Raw genomic sequence first — 17,416 nt, 5'->3', positions numbered from 1 at the left:
TATCTACATGTCAATAAAATTGTCATTAGAATATTGTAAGAAACAATTAAAATATTCAACTCAGAACACACGTTTTGTGAGCTAGTTCAAGACAAAACAGTCCTTACTCAAAAATATGAAATTATTTTTCATTTATTTTTAAATATATTTCTATTTGGCAAGTAGGAAATTGTTCAGATGTCTAATAAATTTTAACCTATACATAAATTATAATAATCTTTCACGGGAACTGACTAATTAGTTTTTCAGCTATACTGCATAAATTCACATTTTGAGTTAATACACTATTGTATTAGCAGTGCGATATATAAAGCAATGTGTAATATTATGTATAATATTTAAAGTTTATTTAATAAATATGTAAATTGGTTGTTGACATTTGAAGGTGCTAGCTGAAGAAGCGCATCCCCTGGAAAGCTTGGACCGTGGAGCAGCACAAGAGGCCCTTACCAAGGCACAACAAGAATTAAACTCAGCTAATAATGATAGGGTATGTATTTAAATAAATACACAATACAGCTCAAATGAGACTTGATGCTTATCGTCATCAACCATGATCATCGAGTATATAACCAGGAATAGAGACGAAATGTCGTTTAATTTGTTTGAAAATTATTCTGCCAAATCATTACGGTGACAACTGCGCCTCCGATTGGCCAGCCCGAATTCGAAACAATTCACGTGTGTCGTCAATTGTTTCACTTTAAATCGACCAGTTTACCTTGAGTTTTAACAGATTAACTGCCTCTGTGGCCGAACGGTTACCATGCCGGACTGCCACGCAGAGGTCCCAGGTTCGATTCCCGGGCCGGGAGAAATATTTGTATGGCCTACATTTATTTCTCTCATGAGTTTGGGTGTAATTTGTGGTTGTCTATGTGTGTGTCCATGGCACCCGCGACACAGGGTTTCCCTAGTGCGGGGCTATGTTGATTGTGAGCGTTATTATTATTATTATATTATAGTTTACCTATAATGGACCAAAATGGAAAAATTGCATACTTAATTACTAATGAAATGTGATTCAGTTTGTTTCGTAATTAAATGTTTAGCTGTTTTTCCCAAACCTCTAAATGGAACAGCCTCCCACTGTTTTTTTTATTTTATATTATTTAGGCAGCAAACAAGCATGCGGCCCGCCTGATGGAAAGCGGAGAGATATTATCTTTATTACAATAAATATAGAATATTTTTGAAATATACGGAGACGTGCACACGTACATGTTGTTGGCGCTGTACTATTTCAGCTTTCTAATTTGTGATTTCAGCGCAAACGAGAGTTGATATTTAGCCTGATGAGTGGCCAGGGATGGATGGCCCTTATTTCGTCTCTATTTCTAGTTATATACTTGATGACCACGATTAAGAGTCGTATTCTAGAAGTCTACTCAATGCTCAAGACAGGATTGCAATGGAACCACAAACACAGGAAATACGACCCTAATGGCAGGTACTTGAGTATGATTTCGAGTGCTTTAAACCATACTCAAACCCTGACTTGAGCATTGAGTAGAGTTCTAGAATACGACCCTTCATCTAGTCCCATGACTATGTGGCTTGTCTCATTTATTAATGAATTCATATTGTGTCTTCTGTCTATCTTTATAACAAATAACTGGTATGTGAATACACAGTCACTAGGATATAGACACAGAAAAAACACATGAATGGTTGTTATAGATCCAGACGATGAGCATCCCGATACTTTGTACGTGACTAACTCTAAAGCTAAATAGTTCGGAGAGCGACCTTGGCGCTCCAAGGTATTTTGTCCTGTAGTCGACCACGCCGGAGCATTGTAATAGGATATACGTGGCCCTTTTCTCCTCATCCAAGTACGCTCTGCTGACGGCTGTCCGTGATAACTAAATTGAAGAGGTATTTGTCATATGAACTATGATCCGTTAGGGCGGCAGTTAGTGTACGCTCTTGCCTTTTAAGTTTGAGAAATTAGTAGGGAGAGACTGATGTTATGGCTGTTGTACTGTATGACCTGGTATATTTTCCACTGTTGGACAGGACTCTCCTCTAATGAGATTGCTGTTATAAATGTTGTTGATATTCCAGGCTAAGGCAGAGGCCGGGATTGCAGTGGAGGTTGCAGAAGAGATCGTGAAGGCCGCTTCTTAATTCCACCAATCGTTAGTCCATAAAACTATTTAATTATTATAAACTTCTATGAGTAATAAAATACCATCTCCGTAGAGAATTCTATTATTGACTATTTATTTATAAGTTAAGGCGTTTTTTTAAGTATCGATACCTCCAATGAACACCACGCTAACTTTAGTTTTTGTCATTTTCTGTTATATTTGTAAACAGCCATATTTATTTACTAATAATAGGGGTTAAAGTGTGAAATTGCCGATTTGTACTGAAAATCTAAATTGTTTATTTTTTAAATTTTTAACAAATTTATTTAATCAAAATAGTTGCCATTATTATCTATACATTGCTGCCATCTAATGGGAAGGTTATTAACTCCTTTGCGATAGAACTCCGACGATCTAGACTGCACAAACTGTGTGAAAGCATTTAGTACTGCCTCCTGGGAAGAAAACTTCTTGTCACGTAGATAATTGTCCAAATCACGAAAAAAATGGTAGTCCGTTGGAGCAAGATCTGGTGAATACGGAGGATGACGAATGGTTTCTAACTGCAGTTCCTGAAGGGTCAAAATGGTTTCTCGTGCTGTGTGAGGTCTCGCGTTGTCGTGGAGCAATAATGGTGAAGATCGATTCATGAGTCGGGGCTGTTTTACTGCTAGTTTTGTCAACATGGTTCGGAGTTCGGCACAATAGACATCTGCCGTTATTGCTTGACCAGATCGGAGAAAACTATAGTGAATAACACCATGCTGAGACCACCAAACAGTTACCATTACCTTTTTATTGGTAAGTTTTGCTTTAGGACACTGTTGTGGCATTTGACCTGGGGTCAGCCATTGCATTTTTCTTTTCCGGTTATCATAAAGAATCCACTTTTCATCACATGTTACAATTCGATCCAATATTCCTTCATTTCTGTACCGGTTCAACAAGGCAACACAAGTTTCAACACGCGTTTCTTTCTGCAGATCAGTCAAATCATGAGGCACCCATTTTTCGTATTTTTTTATTTTTTTGATTTGACGCAAGTGAGTCAATATTGTGGGTAAGGTAACGTTAAACCATGCCGCTAATTCCTGGGTAGTTTGACTAGGATCGGCTTCCACTATCTCTCTTAATTCATCGTTATTCACCTGTGTGGGCGGTCTTCCTCGTGGCTCGTTCTTTAAGTCGAAATTTCCATCACGAAAGCGTTTAAACCAAAATCGCACGGTGCGTTCATTAGTAGACCCCTCTCCAAACGCAGCATTGATATTGCGGGCTGTTTCTGCCGCGTTAGTTCCGCGTCGGAACTCGTATTCAAAAATCACTCGAATTTTCGCAGTATCCATCTTTCTTGTCTAAATTGAATAACAAAAACAATTGAAAGTCGATATTCAAATGTTTCAAATTTGAAAAAAAAAAATCACAGAAACCATTTGAAAAAAGTTTCATTCTGACGTCAGAATGGCTGGTCAATTATTTTTTTTTGATTTCTCAGAATATCAAAGGTAGCAATTATTTAGAAAAGGTAGCAAATAGGTAGCAATTCTTGAATATACACTCAGTGCCAGATGCGACAGGCGACCAGTCATCCTGACGGTCACGGCAAACTCGGAGATGAATGACTTTCGAGGTCGATTTTTTAGTACTCTGTACTGTGATTGTATAAATAAATAAACGGAGTCTAGTGTGCTATTAATCTTTGCTGTTTGTCAATTATGACTGTTTTTTTAATTTTTTTTATGGAGCGAGCTTAAAACATATAGTATTTTTAACAACCTCTATGTAATGTAGTTCGCTACTGTGTATTGTAGACAATTCTTCGATTTTAGATAAAACGGGGTTAATGAAATGAAACAACATTTATTATTATTATAGTTGATATTTGAGTACTTTATTCAAAACAAATGAAACACTTTGGTACAAACAATTCGCTGCGGTTAAAGTCCCGGAATTAAACTTATCCATGTACAAAACCAGCGCTAACCAAACGTACGAAGACAGAAAAGCCAAAAAGACACATAAGAAATCTCAATACAAATGAGACTGGTTCAAAATACTCCAAATAAAATTAGCCATATGTATAAATTTCCACTTTTTGAAGAATGTATCTATATTGTCGTCAAAAGTTCTTATTCAATTTGATTCACTTTAATTTTAATTACTTATATTTCATTAATTCAATTTTCTAAGTGGAAGGTTACGAGAAGATATCAGTTTCTAGGAAGTCGCGAGAACCTAACTACAAGCCTACCTTGCGAAGCTTACACGACGATGCACAACATATAAGGGAAACATCTAAAAAATGACACTCGTGTGTCTTATCTCTAATCATTTGCGTATCATATAGAAAGATAAAATTACTATTAATAAAAATCTTATCATACTAGAGTAATATTAAAAAGCTTTAAATTCCATGTCAATATTCTCGTTTATTTTTATTTGTGATGATTTAAAGACGTGTATGATTCCTGTTATTTCATCGGGTAACTGTTGACTATTATGTTTTTTAGATTCGGTCCAGTATATAACGTAGATTAATGTACCTAATGTTGGTTACCTTTAATTTTAAATATTGAGTAACACATACGTTACTAACTAGCTACAGGTTATATAGAGTACTTTGTTTAAAAGTTGATTATTTGCTAATAAAGAAGCTTACGAGTATACGACTATCCTTAATTCTAAATAGTGTTGCTTAAATGCGAAATAAAAACATCGTACAATAACACAAATTAGGACTTGGCAATAACGCAAATGGTAAAAAGCATTACAAAAACCGTAATAACATTAAAGGAAGCATCGAAACAACCCAGTGGTTGCATTTTATCTAATTCCTACGAGTACACAAATATAAATAACGTTTATGTTAGTATAAAAATTAAAATGGGATAAAAAATACAAAATATCACAATATTACATGTTGAGCTTAATTTAAATCGATACTCGCCACACCCCAAAGCCAGCTGCTCTAGAACCTTTGTTTAAATTAAGCTAAACAAATAAACCAAAATAAAGTTAATTTTAATGTACTGTTAATACATTAGACGTTCGCAGCGACGTGCCGAGTTGGGCGGGTAGGATTAATATGCATCACTTGGGTAGGTTTACGCACACGCCAACTCTATTAAGCAAAATATCAATTTCAAATAACTACCACAACCATGATTTTCTGTTTTTTTTTATTTGGTAACTAAAGTGGCGTGCTTTATATTTCTACGTAGGAAGGGTAGATGCTATATATATAATCTTCCAACTCAGCATATCGTCTTCGAGCAAATTGAGCCCAAAACGAGGACTAACATTTATTAATGGCACACATGTGCGCGTCATTGTTACCTAAAATGATCCAGCCAACTAAGTTGGGGTAAATTTAAAAATAAACGTTACACAGAAACGCGATACACAATGAAAAATTTGGTAAAAATAATGTAGATTTGGCACGAGTACACTGAGCACAATACTGCTGTCCTGAAGCTTATATGGAATACAGAAATTACTGAAACTACTTAGAAAGTATAATAGAAGAAGCGAGTGACATCGCCAAAGCAAAATGGCAATGGTTGATGGGAAATGAGAAATCTGTGTTGGTGTTCGCGTCTGCAGTTTACAAGTTACACTGCCACAGTATCGTAGGCTGTGAGTCCCCGCCCGTGGACTGCTTGCTGGGGGATTGGGGTGCTTGCTTCTGGTCTGAAATGTCACACAAAATATTTAACCACCGTCCTATTTATAGTAAAAAAAAACAATGAAATGGGCTTTTGTATGTTAAAATGGATGTAGAAATGTGATCTAAGGTAGGTGAGACATTTAAGGCCCAGCCGGAAATAAGGCCCAGAATTAAAAAATATTTTAATATTTTAATTCGTACAACGGGTCACGCATAAATAGTAATATGCAACCAGCTGGCAAGTAGTTTCAGCGATTGCTGCCATTTGGTCTGTAGTGTCCAAAAACGTTACGTTGTTGCGGCTGCGTTGCGTATTATTTTGTTTGTCATAAATAATCACAGTTTTCAGCAAGTTTTACTGTTTCTTCTGAAATTTACTTAGGTTGATGTGATCAGAAAATATCGATCTATAACGGAAACGTAAGAATATAATTATATGTCTTACATGTTTTACATTAATTACATTACATATGTTTGTTATTTCTGAAAATTGTATTATAGCAATAAGGCCCTTATTTTAAGTATGATATATTATGGTATGGTTATTAAAACCTTAAAAAAAACAATAATTTATAAAGCTATTTAGAAATTCATACCATGAAAGAGTTTATTACCATTAAATAGTTCATTTCATTATTTACTTTTTGTAGTCTTCAACAGTCAAGAAAAAGCTGGACCCTGAGGATAATTTGGTTGCAGCAGTAAAAATGAACAATTTAATTTATTTTTTAGACGAACTTCATGTTGATACAGCTGTAACCGAAGAACGTTTTATTTTGTTTTTAGCTTCATATTTTCCAGTAAAATAGACAATTTTTCACATCTTTAATTTTATAAGGCTCAAGGCCGTATTTTTCTAAAAATAAGTATATTCTGCTGATGTGAAGATACTGAACGTCATTTTTGTATGTGTGCAAAGTTGAAAACTTTTAAAGCTGTTATTTATCTCAGAAAGTTTATTCTTTTTGCGGGCTTTAATATCCCAATACTGTTTAATAAGGTCCAAAACTGAACTTTTATAAATATTGAATGTTTCAATTGTTTCGTCACATTTCTTTAAATTTATGTATTTGTGAAAATACTTAAATTAACAAGGCTTTTCTATATTTAACGAGTTTTTCTCGAAAGCCTCGTTGTGTGTAAAAATGTTTTATTTTAAATAAAGGTGGGCCTTATTTGCCTCCTGTACCTTATTAGGAATAAAAATAGGGACACAAGTAGCTTTGTTTTTGTATATACACTATAGGGCTCGTGTTTCGTAGTGCAAGGGAACTAAATTAATATTAATGAACATGGTCAACATGAATCTGAGCGAAACTAAAAGGTAATCGTGCCCTTTCCATTGCCAAAGAAAAGTTACTAAAAGAAATATTTCAAATTAAATTCAAAAATAGCCGTCGGTCTGTCATGAGTCGGCCAACTACTTACCTAGATATATCCAGCTAAATAAATAATCTTAGTGCAAAACGGAATAAGTGTTAGCCACATAAGGTTAAAACAAACATCAGGCAAAATTACATTCATAAATTACCGGTTCACATACTTTGACTTACTGTTTCCTGTAGAAGTCGGATGCAGAACATAATACATGCTTAGTCACGATGCGTTAGAATTCTATGGCATGGCTAGTACGCGTGTGTTGCGCACACGCAAGGAATCGGCTAGGTTTCTCTATCAGTAAGTCGTATTGATATTATTTTAGTAAGTAGTTAGACAAAATATTATTCATATTTACAATTAACTTATTGAAAAAAGACCTACGCAGCTGCAGCTATTTGAATAGAAGAATCGTGCATTAAATTTGCTGTCTATAATGTGTTAATGCAATTTTTGTTGCCGTCTTTTTTATACTTTTACATGAGGACAAATTCGATTTATCGCCATATTTGCCTATTGTGAGGTGATTCAAACAAACAGTGGCAGTGAAATGGGGTTAGGCCTGGCTGAACTGACCTGTCAATGAGTTTCCTCATTTCCTCGCTGTGCAAGCCGTCCTTGGCAGTGTGGGCCCTGACTGTAACAACACACAAGTCACGACGCGCTCTACTTCTACCCACGAGACCTGTAGGCGCGTGCCCTCTACTGGCATCTCGTACAATACCCATATCTTTCAAATATGTGTTTAATTGTTTTTTTTAATTTATAGGATAACAAATGCTAAGTTAAGGGAATATACGTAATTCTAAAATGAGATATAAAATGAATTTATTTTTGCTAAGCTATAAATTATATAGGTAGATAAATAATATACATATAATAAATAACAAAAATAATCTGCCTGGGAGTTATGAACGTATGAGTGTTATACGAGAAATTCCAATTACTAAATTTTCTACAAAACATAATTATGTAATTAAAATATTAATACAATTACTTCTAAACATTTAAAATATCGACTATGAAGTGACAAGAGCATGCTGATGTGTAAAAAACACGATTGTACACGAACTGAAAAATGTTATCTGGGTTAAGAAAGTGATGAAAAATTTTGAATTTTTTTGTTTTACTTTTATCAATCTTTGAAATTATCGAGTTTAAACTGGTATTGAGTAAAAAACTGAGAACACCTACATTTTTAGTCAAGAGGTTTTGTCACTTCATCCTCGATAGGTACACAATTTAGAAGAAACAAGTTGATTACGAAAGTATTTATTAATTTTGAAATTCCCAATTATTTAGAATCAATTGGCTAAACTGAACTTCCTGTAACTTCAATTATTATGAAACATATGTATAAACATGTATACTCAAATAGTTTTAGAAATTATGATTTTTGTTAACAGTTTTGCCAAATGGTACTGTAATTTCTTAAAAAGAAAATGGAAAAAAATTTTGAAAAATCTAGAAAGCCAATTACGAGAAATGCTAATTATAAGCTTATACCAGATTATTATCACTGTGAAAAATTCGCATGCTGTCAGTCACAATTATTATAAACATAAAAGAACATATAACTATTGAGCCAAAAGGTTTTACCGTCTTCTGCACAGGTGACACCCGCGAGCGCATGGATCGGTCCCAAAATTAATTCGAAATTTATTAGAAATGGAACAATTTGATGATCAAGGGATGGAAATGGTACTCATACTTTTTTTTTGCGAAAACATAAATAATTATCAGCACATTATTACATAATAGTTAAAGCTGCAAACTGAAAATGATATAAGCCAATTTGCATCAGGCTTATTATGCATCGACCTTTTTTATCTATATTACTAGTTTGTTTAAAAAAAGTATGACTTCAGTTTGTAATGAAAATTAGGAGATGCTTGTGTGCCCCTGTCAGAAGTAGTGGTGAACAAAAATGGAATTTAATTTTCGAAGTCTGTCTACCATACTTTATAGCGATGCAATTGCTTGATCGTAATAGAGGTTCATATGCGTAGCGCAGGAATTTGATTACAATAGATACTTGGTTTCAGATTTACTCCAAAAGTATTTGAGGTTGTATGAGTTAAGAGACAAATCACATAAAAGCACACATTGATTTTGAAGGGTTCAGGTTCTGACTTGTCATTGTAGGGTTAAAGGACTATATGGCAATGTATCTGTTAAGATCTTATGTTTCATGTCGTGTCGATGACGAAATATGAGCCGTCTTACGTACCAGGATAGTTGCGTGGCTGGTCACATTCGGCTTCGGAGATCTCGTTGGAATCCTTGCTCTCGTTGAAAGAGGAGGAACAGTTGTTATCGTTGTTGGCATTGCGGGGTGGTGGTGGGGGAGGCTCGGGGGATCCGCCGCACTTGCGAGTTCCTGATGAGTCGAGATTGTGTAATAATCGAACCTATCTTGTACTGTACTAAAACGTATTTGAGACCTAACACCCATGATCACATGGGTTTAAGAAAAATATTGGTGGATTTTAGCTCGCAATATTTGAAATTATTGACTTTTTTGGGAACTAGTAACTAATAACTCACCAATGCTAGGGCGCGAGCCATAGTGATCAGAGTAGGGAGTGCCGTAAGCGCCGGTGTATTGTTCGTCTTCCGGAGCGCAGCAAGCAGGTTCGTCGTACTCGGGACCGCAGGCGTACATGGGGCGGGAGTAGCGGGCGCGCTGGTGTGTACAAATGTACGTTCATATTGATATGACAATGTGGATCACGTGTAATACTAATTAATTATACCTGGTACACATATTATGCCTAAGTAAGAAAAATCTCTTGCTTTAGATTCGAGAATTTAAAGAAAGGGATTCAGAAATGCAGCGAGAGAACTAGTCTCGACGAGGGCTTTCAGTGTCGCTGCATTTCCGCGTCTCGGGAACAAAAATCGCGACTCGGTGCGGTCTCGAAAATCTCAGAAAAACAAGACTTTCGAGATTATTTCAAAAGTAGGTTTCCATATTTATAGGCTAGGCGGCATTAGGTAGTTAATAGTAGATTGTACAACAAGTGCATTAAAAGCGTCTATGAGCGAGTTATACACTCTGCTTTTCATTTCGATTGCGAGGAAATTAAACAACAATATACAAATAAACGAGAACATAACTATTGCCAAGAAAAAATAAGAACTTTCCGCCAATGTACTACTTTTTTTTTCTACACGTGACTTAGGTCGGACTACATAATGGTCAGTTATATTTTACAAGCTTTTATTTTTATGCATTTCTATTTCTTATAACTTATTAGAATTACTATCGCCTACTTTTTTAATTTTGTAATGTAACACGGATTAAAAAAACAAAAGTAAAACTTTATTTTATAAAGTTCTAGTGTGCGTGGCTGTTGGCGCAGGCGTCATTGCCTCGGTCTTAAACGAATTTCTTTTATGCACTAGAGTATAAAATTCTATTTTATGCAGCCTACACCCAGCATAAATACGAACTTTAAGTTCTTTATTAACTCAAATTATTTAATAAAATATGAGTTTTTTTCGCATTTTTATAGTGGGTATTGCATATGTCTGTGCGTCTCGTCCTAAGGAATACTTACGTATTGATCCTCTTCAGCGCAGGTGGCCGGGTCGTCGTATTCAGGAGCAGTCGAGTAGATGGCGCTTTGTCCTCCTTGAGAGTTCTTGCGGGCATAGCGGCTATTGGCACGGGGCTAGAGAATATTTTTTTTTTTAGTTATAATTAATTACCTTATTATATATCCTCGTATTTAACTAATCTTTCTTTAAAAGATGTAATGCGAGAACTCACAAAAAAATAAGCATATCAATAAGCAGATCAATCCCGACAATTTCTAAAAGCATGATCAGTTTTGTAAGGACAAGTTCCTGCTCCAAAAACAACTATACGATTGATTTATCTTAAGGTTCAGAATATGTACATTGAAGATTTCCTGTAGTCCATATCACTACATTAGGTGACTGTTTTAGAGTCGTTACCATGCTCTGAGATCCAGTTCGAGAATGAGCCGGGTGGTGGGGATGCGGATGGGCCAGAGTACCAGCGTGGGCTGCGTGGTGGTGGGGAAACGCCAATGCCTTGCTCGGGTCCATCTCTTCGCGGAAGCCTAGCAGGTGGAACGTTGCGTACGGGCATATTTCGTCTTCCATGCCTGCGTAAAGACGTGATTGTAATAATTGATTGCTGTAAACACTTTATGGGGCGTTAGTAATGTGGTAACGTAATATTTGTTTTGTGAGCATGTAAGAACGTGCTTGTAAATTGCCGAGCATAAGAGTCGTCACACACGGTGACTTTTAGCAGCGATGCGCGTTCGTGAAACGCGCAATTAATGCGTCGCTACACTATAGATTTATAGCCGATTGCATCGATGCAAACGCGCGACAGCATCGATGCAATCGCGTATAAATCGTAAGCGTAACGATGTAATGTAATAACGCGTTTGTATCGATGCAGTCGCGCCCTTGCATAGCGTTTACATTGCTGCTTAAACTCGCACGCGTGTACTGACTTGAGTATGATTTAAAGCACTAGAAATCATACTCAAGTCCTTGCCATTAGGGTCGTATTTCCAGTGCTTGAAATCATACTCAAGTCTAGACTTGAGCATTGAGTAGAGTTCTGGAATACGACTCTTAGGGACGTATCCTAGAACTCTACTCAATGCTCAAGTCAGGATTTGAGTATGGTTTAAAGCACTCGAAATCATACTCAAGTTCCTGCCATTAGGATCGTATTTCCAGTGCTTGTGTTTCCAGTACAATCCTGACTTGAGTATGATTTAAAGCACTAGAAATCATACTCAAGTCCTGATTTGAGCATTGAGTAGAGTTCTGGAATATGACCCTTAAAGTAGACGATTAGCGACTGCATCGCTGCTATCAGTCGCCGGGTGTAACCGCTCTTAGTTTGTTTTATTGTGCCAATTCAAGTTCGATTGCGGGATTTTCAGATTTGCTTAGTTGTCGACACAATGAAATAAAATATATGCGTAGGTTAGGTGCTTTTCGCTTGTGGTTAGTTACTTAATTTCGCTTAATATGTTGATTTCTAAATCACCTACTTGAGCAGATTTTATAAATACTTAATTGTAGTTAAGGTGTTGTAGTATCGTAAGTCTTTCCGTATTATAATAGGTAAACCTACTACTTCTGCCATGCGTATTTACTTACCTACGTATTTTATTACAGGCAGTGCGTTCATATTGCAAATAAAAATAACTGGGTTAGAGAAAAAGCAACATAAAAGGTACAACAATTCCATATCAACAATAATATATTAAAAATAATATTTATTATATTTCATGGTGACAATTAAACAGACTAGTGTTTCCACCACATTTCATGCACTTAAATTATACTCACGCAGGCTGCAGGCATTATACTCCACTCTGTTATCGATATCTTAATGTAATGCATTGGAGAGTCAGTGGCGATCAAAATAACTAATACTTTGTTAGGCGAAAAGTTACGTGTTCTATACGATATTATTTTACTGACTTCCCAGCACTAGTTCCGTGTTGAGGCTGTTTTCAGATTTTCGCAAGATTAGCAAGTGCTTAGTGGAATTAATGACTTTCAGTTTGATTTTTTTTATAACTTCTTTATGCAATAAATATCATATTAATATTTTATATTACACACGACGTGATTATTGAGAATAAAACAACATAATCTTACGACTTCCGCTAGTTTTGTTTTTTTATTTGTACGAGTTCTGAGCGCAAATCTAAAATCAGCCTTTAGATATGTCCTCTGCTTGCTAGTAAGGCAGCAAGCTTCTCACCTGTCGATATAGTATCACCCGAGCCCACGCGGCGCATGCGCGGCCTCCGCACACGCTCGTAGTGATGCCTGCGTGGGTCCCACGTTGAGTGCGCGCCCACTGAACCACACTACTGCGTTACGCTTTGCATGCATAGCTCTACTCTTCCAATATGGTTTCACTTGTTACTATATAACTAACATTTAAAGTGCTAATGTTAGAACGAGCTAGAATTCTAACTCTAATTTTGTAGTTGTTAAGTTATATATATAATGACAAAGTTGTCGTGAGACTATAATTAAAGAGTAACTACACCATATAGGACGTTTATGACGTACACATTCTTGTCTGCACTAGGTATAACTTGTCATATAGAATCGTTCTAGTTCAGACAATGAGGTCACATTTTGGACGTCACAACACAGCAGGGGATGCTACATTTTTTTCTATTCACCACAACCATAGTGAAGGAAATTAGATAATTATTAAAGTAAAACCATCGATGTGTGTTTAAAAACGACCATTCGCAATAATGAACTTTTTGCTGTCACCCTTATATTAAATATAAAACGTGTAAAATAAGAGAAGAGGAACATAGGAGATAAGAAATAGCTTAGGCCGTGCAGGTAAAGGTAAAAAAAACTACGAGTAGGACATTTAATTATTAATGTACCTTATAAGTAACATTCAGTGTGTAGTGAAGAAAAAATTTAAGGAAAAAAATTGTGATAAAAAATGCGACTGTTTTAGAGTCGTACCTATACAAGAGTTGTTTAGATTTAAGCCTATACACTACTTACTAATGACGGCCTGCCTCTTCACACGATCGCATGTGTTATAGTTAGATCCAGGAACGGGGGGTAGTTTGCGGTTTGGAGGGGCAATGTAGCCAAGTTCATCACGGAGTCCACCACGTTTGTCCAAAGTGCCAGTGCCTCCACCTAGAGCAGCTTGCGACGCGTTGTATACTGCATCATCTAAATTAATAAATTATTTGTTAATAAATGATTTGTTAACTCCATAAGCGATTCGGTCGTATATTTTAACGTAGATTTTAATGTGGACTATTGTATATACCTATTATGTGTTAAAGATATAATGTTAGTAAATAGGTCACTAACCACATCTAAACAGCTTTCGCAAATAATATAGACGATGAATTTTGATACAAAAGAATAGAAAAATGAAGACAATTAATGACGCATTTTTTCATGCGAATGATTATCTTCACTACAGGTACAGAGTGGGTACAAATAATCATTCGCATGAAAAAATGATGATGTGTGACCATGAGGTTAAAGTACAGTTGTCATTAGCGCTGCATAAAATATTTGTATACAAAATGTTACTTCTTCTTGTGACCGGTAGGGGCGCTGTACAATTTGCCACGCATATTGTCAAATATACCGGCAACGTAACTGTAATCTCATGATTGAGGCACTAAATGGTAAAAAGTAACGAATGTAGGAAAATTAATAAATAAAGCGGCGTTTCATGCCACTATACATACAGTACACGTCCTTCTGACCTCGCAGACGGTGAGGCGTGTTCCTACGCGCTAAGGTCAAGCAGATCACCACCACTCCCACGACGAATACTACTATAGTCATAAGGATCGGGACTAAGACTTCTGGTTCCAACCAAGCCTTCACCCAAGGGGGCAGTTCCCTGCCTGCGTAAGAGTTGCCGGGCAATGGAGCGATGGTTCCTATAACACACCTTTATGTTGGTCCCTTGATCCTCGCACCACGCACACTACGATGATGGCAATGACGATGACGAGAATTGCAGCCACTACAGGTACGATCAGATTCAGATGAGACAAAATTATCTTTATTGTTTGTTCGGTAGTAAGGGAGCCACCGCCAATCTCGCGCGCGGGTGCGATCGTACCTGAAATGCAAAGCCCCATGTTAACTGGGAATCCACATGTCATAAAATGATAACTTGTGACGAACAAAAATGGCAATGCATTTCAGGTATGTTATTCGAAAAATAATTTATTCAAGCAATTAAAAATAAATACATTTCAATTGAAATGGCGGGTGAACGTACCTCCGGTCATGGTCAACGTAGCGAACTCATATTCGGCGACGTTAAAGCCAGCATTGTTGTGTGCAGTTATTCTTAACACATACCAAGTGGCCGGTTCCAGGTCTAAAAAAAATGTTTTACAATTCCAAGTTAATACGACAGTCGTCGCAGAAAGGTCACTTGTGAAGGTAACCTGTCACAAACTCGAATTTTTTTTCCGAAATAACGTTTGTTCGAATTTTCGTTACACCGAAAACCGAATTATAACGAAACCGTTGTTCTTTCAGAATATGTTGGTTGTTTATCGCAAAGACACGATTAGGTCAGTTAGGTTAGGTTTAAAAAAAACAGTTTCCTCTCAAAATTACTTTCCAGGTTATGAAAATTCGAGCAAACGTTATTTCTGGAAAATGTCAATTCGGACTACTGATAGGTAACCCTTGTGAAGTATCTCTAATGGAATGGTACCTACCGAGTACGACAAAGTTGCCGCCAGGTTTCACCGTGTTAGAAATCTGGTTCCATTCAGCAGCACCCCTGTAAAGTAAACTCAGATAAGTAAGTACCTACCTTTATAAATAAATCATAAACATTTTACTTGGGACTAATGTACTGTTTGTTTGCGTGGAAAGTGTACTCACTTCTTTTTATTCTCCACAACGAAATGGCTCATGGGACAACCGCCGTCTAGCCACTGTTTCAGATGCAGGGTCACCGATGAGCTTCCTACTTCGATAAACTCAGCAGCGCGAGGCACCGGAGGCTTGGATCCGCGAGTACGAGCAATTACTACGTCTGAGGCTTCACCGGTGCCGATTCTGCAACAGAATATTATTGATAAAATTTCAAATTCTGGTATTAAAATCGATATAATTAATCTTAGATTTTTCTCTTACCCGTTGTAAGCAGTTACGTAAAGCTGATATCTAGAACCACACAGCAGGTTTTCTAGAGTGTAGGTATCAGTGTTGCTAGGAATCTGGAAGATAAATGCATGAAATTATTACTACCTGATTATCACTTTGTTTTCAAATGTAATATTATTATACTACGGAAGACGTAATAAAAGTTTGATCCGCACTCACCTGAACAGTTTCCCAATCTCCGAATTCCTGTTTATGATGGATGGTGTAGCCGGCAGCTGGCGACTGGTCGGCATCTTCAGAAGGCTTCAGGCGAAGAGTTAGCGAGGATACAGAGGAAGCCGCGATGCTCAGTTGCGGTGGGAATGGTGGTGCTAGAGACGACAATTTAAGTGATTATTAATTTCACATTAAAAACTAAAAATCAAATAAAAAATGACCTCGATGTCTATCCCATTTAATAATTTAAAGTGCCTGCAGATTATATGTGTCGGAACCGTCAAGGTTTAGAAATGAATCTTCAGACATCGTTTCAGCAGATTTAGGAATCGTACAATTAGATTGCATTTAATGGTAACACTATATTTTAATCACTTTGAAATCGAATAACAACTTGTCCTTTCTATCAATTTTAACGATCGAATTAGGCAATAGGCGAAACGTAGGACAGTTTTTAGGTGGTGGTGTGCCGCTCGAGAGTCCAACCCACAGAACACTATGTCCAACCAGCACTGTATCCTCTCTCGTCACCACCCACAGTTCCCTATGTCGCAGTTTTTCGTCCGTGCTCATGATTGTTTCCGACATATTATGCGTAATTTGGTTTAGTACGATAACTGACAATAAGAAGGCTGTACGACCTCGGAAATTATTATCGTACTCACCAAGGACAGAAAGTGTGTGTGTAACAGTGTCAGTGCCGAACTGATTATCAACATGGCATGAATATTCCCCAGCGTCTTCACGAGCTACACCAGCAATTTGAAGCGAACCTTCGGGCAGTTGTCGTACACGCTCAGATGCTTCTAGGGGCTGGCCTTTTACCTAAACAATGCAGAAAGATTAGCCTTTGTCCGAATTAAACCATAATTAATTTCAGCTATTTTTTTTCAATCATCAGTCTTACCTTCCATAGAATGTTAGGAGGAGGTACACCTACAGCGAGACAGGGCAATTTAACATCTTCCTTGTATGTGGCAGTGAAAGACTCGTCGAAAGATGCAATCTTTGCTGGCACTGAAAAATAGTTAAAAAATAATCTCATAATATAATTTCATTGTTTCTTACTGACTAATGTCAATGTTGTATTATAAATGGAAGACTGACACCTAAAACAGACCTTACCTGATTACCTGTTTCAGGAGTAAAATAAACTGCGTTAAATCAATTTTAAAATTGTATTTATATGGAAAGTTATTTTACCTTTGTCGCTAGGGCTGCAAGATGCTGTGGCTGACGGTTGACCTTCACCAATAATTGTAGAAGCAGTGACCCAGAAGTCGTAGCGGCCTGGTTTTAAATCAGTTGCGGAGTAGCTAGTTTGAGATGCTAGTACCTATAAAATGTTGAAGATTTGTTAGATTTCATGTAGGTTGAATTGATCTAAGGTTTATTTCGTGTGTGTGTGTTCTAT

The 17,416-nt window shown here is 36.7% G+C and overlaps 2 protein-coding genes across 18 annotated transcripts in view; one reads left to right on the top strand and one right to left on the bottom strand.

Annotated features, from left to right (window-relative positions):
- LOC113226772 (ATP synthase subunit delta, mitochondrial) overlaps positions 1-2,214 on the top strand; it is a 4,959-nt gene extending 2,745 nt beyond the window's left edge. Inside the window, exons 5-6 of the mRNA XM_026459504.1 lie at positions 386-490; positions 2,068-2,214. Coding sequence (XP_026315289.1) covers positions 386-490; positions 2,068-2,130 — 168 coding nt within the window. The 3' untranslated portion in view covers positions 2,131-2,214. The remainder of the gene's footprint in view (positions 1-385; positions 491-2,067) is intronic.
- A 1,924-nt stretch (positions 2,215-4,138) lies between these two features.
- LOC113226958 (Down syndrome cell adhesion molecule-like protein Dscam2) overlaps positions 4,139-17,416 on the bottom strand; it is a 73,157-nt gene continuing 59,879 nt past the window's right edge. For 8 of the 17 annotated variants that reach the window (XM_026459790.1, XM_026459791.1, XM_026459793.1 and 5 more), the window contains 18 exons: positions 17,206-17,338; positions 16,910-17,019; positions 16,668-16,827; positions 16,006-16,157; positions 15,817-15,899; positions 15,562-15,738; positions 15,393-15,457; positions 14,942-15,043; positions 14,397-14,594; positions 13,687-13,863; positions 12,908-13,006; positions 11,101-11,273; positions 10,701-10,814; positions 9,685-9,823; positions 9,368-9,517; positions 8,737-8,742; positions 7,714-7,774; positions 4,143-5,783 (listed from right to left, as the gene is read on the bottom strand). In XM_026459790.1, the coding sequence (XP_026315575.1) occupies positions 5,705-5,783; positions 7,714-7,774; positions 8,737-8,742; positions 9,368-9,517; positions 9,685-9,823; positions 10,701-10,814; positions 11,101-11,273; positions 12,908-13,006; positions 13,687-13,863; positions 14,397-14,594; positions 14,942-15,043; positions 15,393-15,457; positions 15,562-15,738; positions 15,817-15,899; positions 16,006-16,157; positions 16,668-16,827; positions 16,910-17,019; positions 17,206-17,338 (2,178 nt within the window). In that variant the 3' untranslated portion in view covers positions 4,143-5,704. The other 9 variants (XM_026459798.1, XM_026459799.1, XM_026459794.1 and 6 more) reach the window with 3 other exon arrangements.

Source organism: Hyposmocoma kahamanoa, unplaced genomic scaffold, assembly GCF_003589595.1.
Source record: "Hyposmocoma kahamanoa isolate Upper Pololo Valley unplaced genomic scaffold, ASM358959v1 202, whole genome shotgun sequence".
Classification (NCBI taxonomy): Eukaryota; Metazoa; Arthropoda; class Insecta; order Lepidoptera; family Cosmopterigidae; genus Hyposmocoma; species Hyposmocoma kahamanoa.
The sequence above is the reverse complement of the archived record's forward strand: the minus strand, read 5'-3'. Positions and strand labels throughout refer to the sequence as shown.